Raw genomic sequence first — 16,572 nt, 5'->3', positions numbered from 1 at the left:
TCCGATCAGGGTTACTTCCACTCACTTGCTCTAAAAAATGTTTTCAGAATTATGAAATCATTAGATGTTATAATGATAATTAGTACTTGTAAGTTACAAGAAGAGGTCGTCAATATTGCCTTAAGCAAGGTTGCAAATACTCATTTCAGCTAAAACAATGTTTTTTTTTAATTATGAAATAATTAGATGCCATGATCATATTTTGAATTGGTAGGATACAATAAGAAGTTGCAAAGAATGTGTTTGACATATTAAACCTGTTTATTTCACTTCATGAGAGTCACAATCAGCGATTTTTCACACACTCACTCACTCACTCACTCAGCGATCAGCAAATCGCTGATTGTGACTCATAGAAAGCAAAATTTACAGGTTTTATGTTTCAAACGCAAGTAAAACATGCCATTATACCATCATTTGGTTTTATTTTTCCGAAAAACATTATTTTAGCTGAAATGAGTATTTGCAACCTTGGCCGTAAGTGCGTCGCAATCAGCGATTTTACGATTTGTGAGCGCTCACTCTGAGTGAACGCTCACGAATCATAAGATCGCTGATTGTGACGCACTGTAAGAAAAATTTACAGGTTTTATGAGTCAAATACATACTTCACGAACTCTTCTTGTAATATACAAGTACTAATTATCATTATAACATCTAATGATTTCATATTTCTGAAACACATTTTTTTATAGCAAGTGAGTTGAAGTAACCCTGTTCCCGATACTGCCGTATTTTTGGAGGGAGAGTCAATTTGGAGCCGAAGAGAAATACAAATGGTCCTTATGTATATTCTACGACTATTTGTTCGGCACTTCTCTCCTCTGACTAAAAAACGGGTAGGGCAGCATGTCATTAATATTGTTAAAACCATTTTCTCGCAAAAAAAAAAGCATTTTCACGATTGGTTGACTCATGTGCCGCGGACGGTAATTCGTTTATACTTTTCCTGAGATGATTCACCAACAAACAATTAGCGCTATTTTAACATATTATTAATTAATCCCCACTCTTATCTCAACGACCGCGTTAACCGCTCAATCATATACCTATGTACCTACATGTATACGCAGTGCAGTGCTCGAAACCACTGCACCGTCATCGACTTACCGGCAATAGCGACCATTAATGCAATTTTGCTCAGATGCGACAGCTGCGTGATGATGGAAACGGAAATCAGGATCAGTACGGTGAAGTTGCTGAAGTACGACGGAAACAAACAAATAGTCGAAGGGTGCATCTCGCTCGACAGGAAGGACGCATTGGTAACGTTTAGGTGCAGTGGAGTCCGCCCGGAAGCTGCCAGCTAATGGATTGTTGGATGATGGGAAAAATGTGATAAAAAAGATAGGGAGCATGAATCGATGAACAGCCAATAAACGCCGGTTTGATCGATGGTGATTGAAAAGCTCTGTTTTTTGACTCCATTATGATTTTCGATTATCCCGTGAGATTTAATAGCCCTCTAGCAAGGGCACGGTTTGAAATGTAATTTGAATCAACGCCAGTAGCTAAATTGAATTTCTGCCAATCACCAGAGGGAATGAATTAGGTGCATTTGATTTAAATGGAAATGATGCACTTGGGCAGAGAGCCAGAAGAGCTTTTCAGATCCTCTAAACTGGTACAATGATCAACGTAGCTGTGAAAAATTAATTGACCAGAAACCAGTCTAACGAAGCACACTTCACTTACCATATCGCTGGCATTTGATATTCCTAAGAGCAGCACTATTATGATTGCCGTTGATGTGCGTAGACCGACACAGTCGTTAAATCGTTTACTGTTCAACGTGATAAACGCCGGCAGAATCTGTAATATACATGAGAAGAAAAGCAACAGTCGGCATATCATTCAGACCAACAAAATATTTTTAGTCGTAGGTAGGGTTAACTACCCCATTTCCGGCCTATTCAGCACAACCCGCACTTAATCTTTCTTAATCTAGCACTGATGGCTTCCAAATTTATTTACCTTTCCGTACGCAGCGTAAGATTTGATAACGAGAAACAAATTGTTTAGATATTGTTAAAAGTCCAACACTGCTTCTTGACGCCAAACTCGGCCTACGGATTCTAAACTCGGCCTAACGCATTGAAACGCCAATGAAACGCCAGTGAATTCACTTCAGCCTATCGGATGAAGATAAAGATTGATCTGGTCGCAGCGCTTCATTTGTATTTGAGAATATTGGGTGGAAACGTTCATACCACGCGTTCTTATTGACTTCGTTCGGTAGCATTTAAACTAAAGCATCGTAACTAACGCGTAATCTACCTGTTAATGCCGAAATCATGGATTTATTTGATGTATTTTGCTTGATAGGCCCAAAATGGGCAATTATGCCGAAGTAGTTCTGTACCCTATATCACACATTCGTAAATATCTGTAGCTGTTCCGAAATTGCTGGCTCGTTAGAGGAATGGGGTGTCTCGTTTTACCGAGAAATTATTCAAACGTTTGACAGTTAAAGAACCATATTCAGGACGGAGATGCAAATGGAACGGCATAGAATGAAGCAGTGAATTAAATTTTAATACATTTCCATTATTTATAAAGCGTCCAAGTGACAGCTTTCTATACGTTCTGCAAACGTTCGTATCCCCTTCCTTGTATTAATCCTCTTTCTGAAACACTTTCACTGCTCAGCGCTCGAGTAAAAAAAACACACACACAATGTTGCCAGTATAACCTTGTACTTTGTTTCAAAGAGTTCCTTCAATATGGCATCACTACCAGCCGTGCATGGAAATGATAAACTGAAAGATGTGAGAAATGTGATACAAACTGTAATATCAAGACACTAACTCGTCCTGCTACTAGCATCGCATTGGTGACAGAGTGAATACGTGCAGATGTACTGCAGTTGCGGCTGGAACTGATGCCGTCCGGGAGACAGAGCGCAAAATTTATGATTCAGGACTTTTATTCCGTAAAGGATTAACATTTGACGCATAAGAATTTCAAATTTCCTGTGTGCGCTTTCGTAGACACGCTGGCTGCTCCCGGTTTGAATGGTGCACTTTGAACTGAGAGACGTGCCCGGTAACAAGGGGAAGCTTTTCATTTGCATTTTGCATCCAACCGGAAAATGCGGGCTATGGGATTTTGAGCAGTTGGAAGCTTTTGGATAGTGTACATTCGGAGTTGTTGGCAGTTTGAGAATACACAAGTAGGTAAGTATATGGTTTATTGAAATGATTGCTATGCTTAGTCCAGAGACTGTTTATCTCGCAAACATTTGAACAGAATGGAAGTTAAGCTCTGTTTTGAACCAACAATTGAAATTTATACAATAGGGAAGGTTACTTTCACAACCCCCCTTTGCACTTTTGATGTGTATTGTTTGGTCCCCAAAAACTGTACCAAATTTAAACGAATTTGTTTGCGATCTGGATTTACGCGGGAATATTAATGTTTTTATGAAACAAACAGAACAAAAAAATCGAGTCAAAACTTCGCACGTGAGACTAATGCGAATGTTATGACCGTTCCTCCATAGGAGGATTTTTTTTGGTTATACCTTTCTGGCATTCACTCGAGAGGAAATAAGAAGCAGTGGCGCAGCTGGCTATGGACTTGCTTGCAATGTGAGCATCCTTAGGTGTTCCGTCTAGTCAAGAAAAATTTGGATTTGAACACTCTGCAATTCATGGCCCAGCTTAATCCTGTTTAGGAAATTTGAAAATAAAAACTTAAAAAAATGTGCTCTATGTGCGGATAATTCACAGTTGTCCAGAATGCAGATTTAAGTGGAATGATATGTTTTGAGCCTTAAATTGAAACTTTAGACTAAAATTCTCTTCTACAAAGTTGTTCCTTATGGTTAGGCCCTCATTTTTATGACAATGAATTCTAGGGTGGTTTCTATTATCATTAAAATAAAAAATCTAACTTTTTTGTTTGAATAAATTAAGGTATACATTCTTGCGCAAAGTTATAGCTGAGCTAATTTAAAACAACTTTGTTGAAGATAACTTTTTTCTATCTCTTAAATTGGCTGATTTAGAGCTATTTTCTTGCATTGAGTTAGGGTGGCTCTTAAAAAAACAGTTGTTTTGCTCTAATTTTCTTATTTCGAATTTCTCAGCAAAGGTTTTTCCAAATAACTTTTAGATCTTAAGAACATCCAAATTTTTACTGCACAAAGTTTGTCAATATCTTTCGCCGATCAAGAGCTATTGACGTTTTTATACTAAAAATATGCACTTTTCAAATGTTAATATCTCTGATTGGGGCACTTTTTTATTTGAAACTTCTCATGAAAGTCATCTTCTAGAGACTTTTAAAACTCTTTAAGATGAATGTTTTATAGCTGAATTTGTTGCCTGTATTTCTTCTAATAAAAAAGATATACCCAAATATAGTAAAAATATGAATAAATTCAAATTGATTTTATACGAGTTTAAAAAATAACATACCTTCAATTTTTTTCATATTATTGAGAATAAAATACTCGCTTTCAAATGCCGTAAAAAAACATTTTTTGTTTGTTTGCCCCAACCAGAGATATTAACATTTGAAAAGGAACAACTTTGTAGAAGAGACTTTTAGTCTAAAGTTTCAATTTCAGGCTCAAAACATATCATTCCACCTAAATCTGCATTCTGGACCACTGACTGTGCAATGGTCCACCGATCGCTATTTCACATGCTTCAAACGCTACTGCAGCGTGAATAATGTGAATAATAGAGTGGTCAAACTAGATCCTACTCGCGCTAATATCTTATCGTCAACAACGTCAGAATCCACGCCCGTCACAGTCGAACATCGCCACTTTTACCGTATTTCTGTATGCTCCTGCAATCCGAGTTGTCCTGTGTTCGAAATCAGTGACAAGGGCTTCCATCTTGCTCTTTCAGATAAGAGGTAAGTATCAATCTGTTAGTGCCGCTTCTTGAAGTTTCTCCTGGTTGTAGGAACGATTTCCAATTTTCATGCAGAAGCTCTCTTGTTATGGTAGACCTCCCAGCCTAAGCCTACCGTGGAGTCAGCCAAGCGCCTTTCCAATCTGTTTTCAGACGCACCGTAGAAAGCTTTTTGGAAGACCCTGTTCCCCTCGACCCAGTCCGGCCTTATGCAGACAACGTTCAACGCAGTCTCGGTCCTGTAGCTTGCCCAGGTATTTAGACTTTAGAGACGAATCGTTGGATTAAAGAGAGGATTTTCCAGCCTGCTCCAGCAGTACCACGTAAATGTAAAGTTGGCTCCATCACCTCCCTCATTATGAAGTAATGAAATTGGGTTGTTAGCGGAATGCTTAAATAAAACAGCAAAAAAGGTTTCCATTTAATTCCACTTAATTAATTTTGGTATCCATGACAGATACTCAAAATTGTGGTGGTAATTTAATACATCTCCGATCTGGTAGTCGATGTCTATGCGACTTGTACACAAATTTGAAAAAGTGGGATATTGATCAACTTTCTAGACGTTTAATTCAAGTAAGTTAAACGTCCAAAATAAATCTGCTAAACAGGGCTAGATGGTGTTGCTAGTACTCATTTTATTTAGGATCGAAGATGGAAACAGATTTACAGCAATTCCTTTTAAAAAGGTTAGAGTGGATCTTAGAATATCTTAGCAGTTGGTAATTTTGATACTTATCGAAAAATATTAGACTCGTATTTTTTTTATTTCGCCATTAGGGTGTTCCTTTTCGTGATAGAGTGGTCTGAAAAATCAGTATTTTTCTTAATCACTATTTTTTTTCCAATCATAATTGTGACCGTGACAATTTTTTCCCAAAGGAATGTGTAAAAAATATAAAAGGATTGGGTTGCATAACATTTCGATGCGTTAGAAATATTTATTCAGCACTGAATATGAAAAAAACGACTTTTTGCAAAAAATCTCATCGAGGCTACCTCTAAATCACATATTCCATAGTTGCCACCATACAAAAGTTTTTTGTAACATTCTTGGCTATCATTTGGAGGTTGAGTCCCAAGGTTTTCAGACAAAGTGTTATTTTAGACCATCCTAGTATACACACTAAGATTTTGTTTCCGTGTTCGGTAAATTTTACCGAAATCAAAACAGCTTCACGTTCGGTAAAACTTTGGCCTTCATTTTAAAGGCTATTGGATTTGAAAATAATTTCAAACAAAACATGTTCAATCTTGTAGGAAGCCTCTCTTAGCTCAGTCAGTAAGGAGGTGGCTGGGCTCGATTCCCAGTTCTAGGAATTTTTCGGATACGAAAATTTCTCGACATCCCTGGGCTGTACCAATGCAAAAATGGAACAGGCATCGAAAGCGAAAGCAAGTGAAAAGAAATTAGCTTGAAATGCGAAGAAGAAGAAGAATAAGTTGATTGATCTATCAGAAAGTCATCGGCATCGAAATCAATTAATACCTAATTACATTGAAGTCTAATCAAAAAGTGGTCTTGAGGAAAGTTTTAGCTGATTAAATTTCAAATAAGAGCATATAGCAAGCCTATACGTAAATTATTATGTGCTAGGATGTTGAGAACAAAAAGTTAAAAATTTCCCATAGTTATTCCCATATAAACTTCAAAGAGTCAGTGCAGTATGAATTTGCTTCCAAATAAACTCAAATTTTGAGTGCACGATCAGGACCTGATTTAGAATCGATTGAGCCTGGTGGAGCATAATCGATATTTTGAACCACTCTTGTGCATATGCTAGTCCTAGATCCTGATTTATTCATGTAGCATCAGAACAAGTGATTTCGAAAACATCGGGGTGCTCCAGGAGACGATTCATAAATGAGCAGGGGTTCTAAAATTGGTCATAAATATGCTACATCATTTATGGATGGATCTTTTTTACGACTTGACTACTACGGATGGTCTCAGAATTAATAAATTTATAAATTAATAATTATTAAAACCTTGATTTCTGACTGTCTGCCACAAGATCAACCATGGAAAACATGAGAAATGACTCTCATTGGAAAAAATAACAACATCCATTCTCGCCATTTTTGCACATTGAGATGTTGGTTTCAATAACATGTCAACGAATCAGCCAGTTGAGGAAAAGCTACGGCAAACCCGTAACGTTCGGACATGAAGAAATATGAACATCACGGAGTTGAGAGTATGGACAATAAGATAAATGCGATCGCCCACGGAAAGAGTCCCTACTGGAGCTGGTCCTGGGACAGGGGATATAACGATAGAACTGTAGGAAGAAGATGCAAAAGCGACCCTTCAGCCAATGGGTTCAGCCTGTTTTTCACAAGCGAAACCGAGTAGGCAGCTATAGACAACACCAAGGCAAATTCGCTACTACTATGTTTGCACGAGATTCGAGACGGACATGTTATCATCAGCAAACCAAGGTTGCTAAAAATGTTCAGCAAGTGATTCCCTTGACTTGCCCACTAGCCAGAACAATTATACCACACAATCTGCTTAACTATACCGAGGTAGACTGCATCAGGTGAAGTGTGGAAATAAATTTGGAAGGGATGGAAGGGATCAAGCAATACGTTAAGAAGAAGTTCTGTTGGGCTGGATGCATCACTCTCAAAAGAGATGCGTAAGTGGATCAGTAGTTTTTCAAATGGAGGCAGTGGTTACACAGTGTCAAGGAACAAACTCCTTGTCCTGGAATAGGATACCAAGGTTGCAAATACTCATTTCAGTTAAAATAATGTTTTTCGGAATAATAAAACCAAGAGATGGTATGATGGCATGTTTTACTTGTTACTTACAAGAAGAGGTTACAAAGTATGCGTTTGAAACATAAAACCTGTAAATTTTGCTTTATATGAGTCACAATCAGCGATTTGCTAATCGCTGAGTGAGTGAGTGAGTGAGTGTATCAAAATCGCTGATTGTGACTCTCATGAAGTGAAATAAACAGGTTTAATATGTCAAATACATTCTTTGCAACCACTTCTTGTATCCTACCAATTCAAAATATGATCATGGCATCTAATTATTTCATAATAAAAAAAAAACATTGTATTAGCTGCAATGAGTATTTGCAACCTTGTAGGATACCAAAGCTGAAGCATTCATACCAACTAATGAGTACAATGAGCATTCTCAACGCGCATATTTTGCCACAGCATTCGGAAACCATCGAAAAGTTCGAGGATCTGCAATTTATAGCATACTCCGCAGCTGTGGCTGTTTTACAAACGTTATCCGCAAGGAGAAGGCGAAGGCCGTGTCTCTAATGGATGAGACGTTTCAAGAATCAAATCATCACATGGCGAAATAAAGTTAGTCGGTTGACGCAGTACAAGACAGGAAACCAATCATCGCGGTTCATCACGTTACTAAAATTTTCAAGCGCGGAGTACTCCATGACCTAAGTGAAACCGATATTACAGAGATTTTCAATGCCGATGTGGAGCTGTTGAGCGGATGCGACGTTATAGAGAAACGCATCACTAACTAAAGGGACTTCTACAACTGCATCCATAACAACATTATTGACTACAACGGAAGACTTGACGATATAACATCACTTTGGGTCAATCTGTTGAAGAACCCTGCTCAGCATAACAGTCAGTGATGAGTAGACTGATGCAAAATTTGACTTTTTCGCTCCACAGTGCTCAAACGGTTCCAAATCGGGTCCTGATTAGCCTCACAAAGTTACAACTCATTTGGTTGGAAACAGACTTCGCACAAGCCATTTGAAGTTTACATGTAAATTACTATGGGAAATCTCAACTTTTTGTTCATTGCCTTCTAGTCTTTTTCTATATTGAGCTGCGAAACAGTTCGATAATCATTCTTATAGAAAATTTTCCCAGCTGTTTCTATGCAAAACGAGACAGGAAAAAGTAATTAATTATTTAAAAGATTGGTAAACTTATGACATGATCAAGCAGCTGCTCTGTAGGCAACACTGCATTTTGCAGTGTGTCATAGTAGCCATGATTTTTGTGTCCTATTCAACGCCCCAGAAACACCAATGTTGCCTGCTGAGCAGTTGATTGAGCATGATCATAAGACATCAGCGCATTGGACCATTGATAACTTTCGATCCTTGCATTTAATCAAAAAGTGGTTTTGAGCAAAGTTGTAGCTGAGAAAATTTCCTACAAGTTCAGATGAAAGCTTTTGAAGCAGACTGATATGGTGAATTATTAGATAGACATGAACAAAAATCTTGGTTTTACCATAGTAATTCCCATACAAACTTCAAATGGTTTGTGCCATCTCAGTTTCTCACCAAATGGTTTCAAATTTTGAGAGGTTAGTCAGGATCCGATTTGGAATCGTTTAAGTATTGTGGAGCGAAAATTTCAAATTTTGCATCACTCTAGTGATGAGACGTGGTTGGTACGGGAAGAGAAGAGATGCACCAGAATTATAGGCATGGCAGAATTTGGGCTGCACCGGATCAAATTTTATGAAGAAGTTTTTTCAAACTTCAAACGGAGCTCTAGATTTTTTTTACGAATTGATCACTTTTACGGATGTTCCGGGTCTTCCGGAGGATCACTTGGTTGGCCCTGGGGTCTACATTTTGATCCCAGATTCAAAATCATTCATATATCATCATTGCAAGTGCTTTTTAAATAATTTAAAAAAGAACACCTAGCAACATTTCACAAAAAACAACGCTTGGGTCGGTTGGTATTGCGCTCTCAAATTTGTTCATCGAGTGGCAGATTTCCCGCACTTGAATAGCAATCCCCGGAGCAAAATTGGCATTCACTAAACCTTCACCATTCGAAGAGGGAACTTTTTCGGTAATTTTGACACCATTTTTTAAATTTTTCATCATGGGCACTTTTTCATTCTGAGTATTCTGAGTTTAAAAATCGATTAAAACAATTGTTGAAAGATTTAAGTAATAATGTCAAAATGACGGGAAAATTCCTGATCAGTACCCACGGATCATAATGAAAATTTAGATTTGTAAAAAATGTTCATACCTAATCCTAATTCTAAATCTAAAGATAAGTCCTAAAACTAGTGGACTAAATTACAATTATATGTAAATCACTAAGAACTATATAACACTAAATTATTTGAACCAGTCCAATAAAAATCGCCAATTCTCTAAAGAGAGAAAGATCACACCCAATGTGATTGACCATTGCACTTGACAAAATGAACAAATTGTAGACACAATACAAGTAGTAGCAAATAGTAACACGGAATCGTTCGCAGTAAAATATATTCCCGGTCGTTTGCATTGTCGTTCGTCGTTTATTGTTTTCCCTATAGCCAATATACCAATTAAGTACAGTGCACAGGAAAAGAATAAAGCAGGAAAAAATAACGCTCTGGGATTGCATCCAATTGAGTTGACGTCTTCAGTGAAGTTTCTTGGATTAAATAGGACTACAAATAGTACAAGTTATGGCCACAAAGATGGCGCAGCGATGCAAACTTTTTTATTTCGCAAAATCAATGTTCGGAAAAAAACTTAAAAACTCAAATCTCATGCATGAGTTTATGCGCCTATAAGTTTTGCCTTGTAAAATTCAACGTCGCAAAAATCACCGATGAGTTTTGAGGTTCGAAAATACATTGCTTTATATTTTGGTGTTATTTATTGTTATTGCTTTTGTTTGTGCATCAGAGGTTGTAAAACTAACTAAACACTTACATCTTAAGCGTGAATTTCGTTTGCCGCATTCGCACGCGAGTTTATTATCGCAAGGAGGCTCAATGAATGAGATTTGAGAATGATTTTCCGAAAACAGCGCAAAATAGAGGTTTGCAGGGCTGGTAGCGATCAATGCTGTCAAAAATAGTGATTTTAGCAACCATGTTGAAGAAATAAGTGACCAAATAGTGATTTATAGTTGTAAAAAAAGTGACTAAAAAGTGACCTAAAAAAATAGTTGTTCTGATGGCATACCAAATGAATGTTTGATGTTTTAGACTTATTCAATTAGATTCTCATAAATACTTAAATATGTACGATAGCAACCTCTAAAGCGAAAGATTCAATAGAAAATTTATGACTAAACCTCCAATCTTCTACTACCTGAAAAAAACATAAAAAACCGGGAATTTGCAGGGAATTTTATCTTTCCTGAAAATACCTGGAAGTATTAGGGAATCTTATCATTTCTCAGGAAATTTAATAATTTTCTTACTAAAAATGCATTTTAAAATAAAAACATTTAATTTTCCTAGTCATTTTCATTCAAAAATTGATCTTATAGATCCAGAATGGATTAATCTTCAGTAATAAATAAATAAATTTATAAATTCTGAAATGAAAAGTTATAATACTTCAAGAAATTTTCAAGAATCTGGAGTCAACTTTCTTCCACTATTAGAGGCTTAATTTTATTATAATTTCTAAGGACCTCATTCCACGGGAGCTCTGGGAAAAAAATCTATGAGAAAAACATCAAATGCAATCTGCTTTCATGGTACTTCTGAAGAATTTTAGACTTCATGTGAAGCCTATGCTTAAGATAGTAAACTCCATTCGAATTTTCATGAGAAATCTCCGTGGAATATGGAATGGACTAATCTGAGGTCTTCATAACTACTTGAAAGTTCCCAAAATATTCCTGAATTTAATTAAACTACCTTGAAGTTCTTTTGTAGTTTGAGAAACTAACCTGATGCTCGCAATACTTCTCATCATTTATTTTAGTTTCTCTAAACTTTTTCGGACTTCCTAAAGTTTCCACAAATTTCCTAACGATCATGAATCTTCTCTTAAGTGTTAACAATTCACTGAATTTCTTGAAACTTTTTTAATTTTTTTGTAATTTCCCTGCTCTGGAATATATCTGCTCTGAGGATATCCGTTCTTTCTTGAAGCTTTTTTGTTTAGAGCTTTATTAGCGAGATCAATATTTTTCTCGAAGTTCTCGAAACTTCTTTAAAGTGTTTGCAGTTCTCATGAAGCTTGTTGTACTACCATGAATATCATTGAACTGTTCTAAAAATGTTTAAGCTTGCGTGATTTTTGGACATATGTGAAAAATTTAATAATTTTCTTAACATCTCTAAATTTCTCTGAAAATCTGGAAACTTCTTGAAATTTACCGCTTATTTAGTGAAACTAATTGAACTGAACTCCCCTGAAATTTCCTTTGTTTTTGGAGCTTTACTAAACTTATTTGAAATGCACCCGAAATGTCCATAAAAGTTTCTGAAGTTCTCGGATCTTGCCTTAAGTTCCATAGACCGAAAATCTCTGTACTTCTGTGAAATTTCCGAAGTTATTCTGAAATTTCAAGAACTTCTTTAGGCTTCCACTCCGTAGCGAAATAATTACCACTATTTTACTGGAATTGATTTAATTGTCTTTAAGTTCTACAATTTTCCTTAAGTTTTATAAAGTTTATAAACGCTCACGGAACTTTGCCTTAAATCACTAATTTTCCCTACAAGAAGTTTTCTATGCTTGCGTTAATTTCTATAAATTGATCAAATGTTCCGATAAATTTTCTGATATATATTTATAGTTCCCTGAAGCTTCTAAAGTTTTCGTATCAATCATAGAATTCTCCGAATATCCCATAATTCCAAGGAACTCCTTGTACGTCACTGCAAATTTCCTTAAGTTAATGGGATTTTTTCTGATGTTATCTAATCGTCCTCGAAGTACTCGGAACTTCACTGAATACAATGAAACAATCAAAAATATCTAAATTTCTTAGAAGTTCTCTGAAAAATCTTGAAAATATCGGTGCTTGCTAAAAGTTCTCGCTTTTTTTTTTTTTAATTAATGGTACTTCGTTGATGTTCTCTAATCAACTTAGCTAAATTTTCGAATTTCCTATAGATCTGAAAATTCCATGATATAACACCCTTGAAATACTCTCACATTTTCCGGATGCTCATATAATTTTAATTGCGTTCCAGAATTTTTTTTTGAGCAAACCGAAATTTCTGGAAATTCTGGTTTCTGCTATTTCCTTGAATTTTTTTGAAGTGCCCTTTAATTCTAAGATCTGTCTTCATGTTCTCGGAGCTTCCCTAAAATTCTCAACTATAATGAAGGTCTCAGTTCTGCTTAAAAAAAATGGAAGTTTTAAACTTCTCTGGAATTCTCTGGCTTTCTGTGAAGTTCCTGGAATATTTCTGAAGTTTTCATAAATTTTCTGAAGGTCTCTATACTGAATCTCTCGGAACATCTTAAGGGTTCTCGATTTTATTTTAGCACCTCATGGAACTATCCTGAAACTCACACTTATAGATTTTTAAACTAATTCAATAGTCTTAGCTAAAGTTTCGGGGACTTCCCCTTAAGATCTCTGGAATTCCCCAAAGATCTCTAGATCTAGCTTTTCTGAGATCAATAGAACTTCATTAAAGTTTCCACATTTTTGATAATACGAAACGTCAAGACATTAAAAGTGTTGTGATCTTAGACTTACTAAAATGCAGTAAGTGTTCAACTTCAACATTTCATGGATATGAGCTAAGGCTGTTTCTTTAAAACTGTCTTAAAAACGTTTGCGTTAAAAACATATTTTTAACGCATTTCATAAAAAGCATTCTTATTATAAACCTGGAAATGAATGGATACCCTGTAGATAGAGATGAACAATTAAACGTAAAAAAAAAACTCTATACCATGTCGTCAACTTCGAATTGTTCAAAAAAAGAACAAAATATAGGCCTATCCAGAAAAACGATCAATCTTGAAATAAATTCATTTTTAAAAAAGTTTGAAATAGTGACTTATTACAAGAAAAAGTGACTTGGCCTTAAAAAAAGAGACTTTTTAGTGACTCGCTAAAAAGTGACTCGCTAGCAGCCCTGGGTTTGTTGTTCTGGGCAAAGTGGTAGAACGTAGAATATAATGAAAAGTTTTCGAAGACATATAAGCTGTACTTCTTCAAACAACTGAGATATACGAAGTTATATAAAATGTGCCTGAAATTCACGTTGTGAAATAAAAACAGTTTGTATCGCAGCACTATATTTGCGGCCAAAACTTGATTTATTTTTATCCACCAAATCGTAGTCATAATTAATCCAATAAAATTTACTGAAGAGGTCAACTCAATTGCAGATTGTTATTTAATTTTTCCTGCTAGATTTAATTCCTGACCCTTGATCCTGACTGAGGATGAAACTTTCGAATTCTTCTAGCCGATCCGAAAATGATATTTCAGTGTCAATGTTTAGGGCAATTAAATCGAATCATTAGTTGGTCGTGTGCGTGTACGTGATCTTTCGTGAAAATCACAAACTTAGCGGTGAAGACATCGTTATTGTGTGGCTAAACTTCTCCTCTGGCTTCTCTGCACCGTTCGAGGTACGAACGGGATGAAATACCTCTGGATCACAGCAAATACGAAAAGAGAAGGTTTCACGAATGCCATTTTTTAGCACTCATTACTGAAAAGTACCACTTTTCGACACTATTTTGAATAACATAATGGTCTATTTTTCATAACTAAAATATAAATGTCGAAAAGTACTACTTTTCAGCATCCAGTGCCGAATAGTTATACTTTTCGACACTCTTTTGAGTGCAACAATGTTGTATGTAACTCGTTGCAAAACTCATTTTTTTTTCCCACACTCTTCGTAATTATTAGGTAATTAATAATAAACATCGACTTGTGTTGAAAAAATCTTCTTTCTGCAACTTGTTGCATAGATAGCTATTTTGCTTGTTTGAAAATTATTCACCAAAGAAACCGTGAATTAGTTCGAAAATGATTACGTCTTCACCAGACTCAGGCTACAAACATAAACGATATTGCGCTGCCCTTTTATCACTGTAATCACACCTTTTCTTTCATATCCTATTCCTTTGCATAACCTATCAATCCCGTTGTCAACGCACTTGGAACAAACTAATTAATGTTGATGGTTTAATTTCATGCCTCGCTGAAACTTAATATTCCGCGTGTTTACATTACATATTACGTTCAAATTAAATTTACCATAATTAATGCAAAAGTATGTATATGTTGGGGCTTTCTACCAACCACGTAGACAGTTTAGAAAGGGAAGTGTTATCGTAGTTTATGAATGATCCTTATTTGACTTTCAAATCAGTTAAGTTGACAAAAATAGATTCAAGCCTTATCATGTAGGCAAATTCAAAAATAAATGATTGGATGTGGGATGTGGGATGAACCACACTCATATAATCAAATAAACATCACTTCAACTCAACCTTCAATCATCATTTTCACCATGTTCAGCCTGTTCAGTTGGACAAACCATTTCACGCTGGTGGCATCGCGACCCTTGGGCAGTGAATCTATATGTTCACAAGGATAAAGGATGGAAGACAAAAACGACCCCCCCTCCCATTTTTTTTCCATCTGTTAAGACCCCCGACTCTTTGTATTCTAGCACCAGCATTGCCACTCTTTAACGATGTATTCTTGCTGTGGTGTGGGGAGGTGGGAAACCAGGGAATCGAATGAAGAGGATTTTTTATTTCAATTTATAATGATTTATATTTCTTTTATTTCTGCTCCCCGAGCAACATGAGACCACTTTTTTTTTATCCAACAATGAGCGCGAAGGAAAGGTTATGATGGGGAGAATGGATTACGGGAGTTGAGTTATTGAGGTAAAAGAGGTTATCCCGAATGGCAGGCGAATACGGCTGGCAGATGTTGGCGAAGTGAAAGCATTTGAATACGTTCTCACACTCTGTCTGTGTGTGTGTGCGCCTGTCTGTCTAGGTTGTCTTGTTTTCCTTGCATTTTCTATTTTCGCACCCAGTGCGGTTTATTTTTTGCTGTTTCCGTCCGTGAAATAAGTGAAAAAATATCAGCTGGGAATTTTTTTTTTCGCTCTTTATATGCACCGTGATTGACGATGCGAGGGATGTTTTTTGGTTTTTGTCTGATTCATAATTTGATTTCACGATAAACTTGTTTTGCATGTTATGTTAATAATCACATGTTTTGATTAATGGTTTGATTTCCACCTTAGTCTATGGCTTCTCCATGTACCAGTTATGATTATGCATTTTTTTTTAAATTTATTGTAGTGGCGTTATTCAATATGGTTGTAATTTACTTCTCTCAGTCTACAGAAAATTATCCAAAAATCCTGTAGTACAATGTGTACAAATCCCAAAAAGTTCCCGAAAGTTTCCAAAGTTTTAAGTGGTTCCAATCGTACGGGCGCATAAACATAATCCACTTGGCCGCCATTAACCGACAATCATTGATTCAACTTACCCTGGGAAAACTTTCCGCCACCGAGATGAAGACCAGGACGACGATGATCACTAGCGGTGGGATGACGATCTCAAAGTGTACCGATGTACTGCAAATAAAAAAACGACCAAAGTCGTAAAATGAAGCAACCATCAACGGGAAAGGCACGTCAACGGTGACGGGGAAAACTTTTCCCAAACCAAGCTTCACTTACCGTGGAAGAACTAGGGTGGAGAAAATGATGCCGATAAATTGAACGATGAGTGCCGCCAGCAGCGGAATGGAACTGTGCGGCTGCCGGTACTGAGCGTAGGCCTGCTGGATTTCACTGTTTTTGAACCATAGTAGTGCATTGATATCCTTATAGATTTCCTGGTGGCCGTCACGGCTGACCAGTTCCTTCCGGAGCCGCACCTTATAGTCCTCGGCGGCGCTTTCCATCGCCTTGTCGTCCAAGCCGGCGTTGGATTCCTCGTCGTTGGCTGGAGTCTGCTTGGGGAGGGAGGAATATTAA

General features: G+C 36.6%; 1 protein-coding gene across 4 annotated transcripts in view; it reads right to left on the bottom strand.

Annotated features, from left to right (window-relative positions):
* The window catches only part of Ac3 (Adenylate cyclase 3), a 145,336-nt gene that overhangs the window by 10,902 nt on the left and 117,862 nt on the right, over nt 1-16,572 (bottom strand). For 3 of the 4 annotated variants that reach the window (XM_065224423.1, XM_065224426.1, XM_065224424.1), the window contains 4 exons: nt 16,273-16,550; nt 16,080-16,167; nt 1,696-1,812; nt 1,111-1,306 (listed from right to left, as the gene is read on the bottom strand). In XM_065224423.1, coding sequence (XP_065080495.1) covers nt 1,111-1,306; nt 1,696-1,812; nt 16,080-16,167; nt 16,273-16,550 — 679 coding nt within the window. The remainder of the gene's footprint in view (nt 1-1,110; nt 1,307-1,695; nt 1,813-16,079; nt 16,168-16,272; nt 16,551-16,572) is intronic. The other variant, XM_065224427.1, reaches the window with a different exon arrangement.

This window comes from Ochlerotatus camptorhynchus, unplaced genomic scaffold, assembly GCF_037179485.1.
Source record: "Ochlerotatus camptorhynchus isolate MF236.1 unplaced genomic scaffold, CSIRO-AGI_Acam_v1.1 ptg000211l, whole genome shotgun sequence".
NCBI classification, from domain to species: domain Eukaryota; kingdom Metazoa; phylum Arthropoda; class Insecta; order Diptera; family Culicidae; genus Ochlerotatus; species Ochlerotatus camptorhynchus.
Note: the sequence above shows the minus strand (reverse complement) of the source record. Positions and strands in the feature narration are given on the sequence as shown.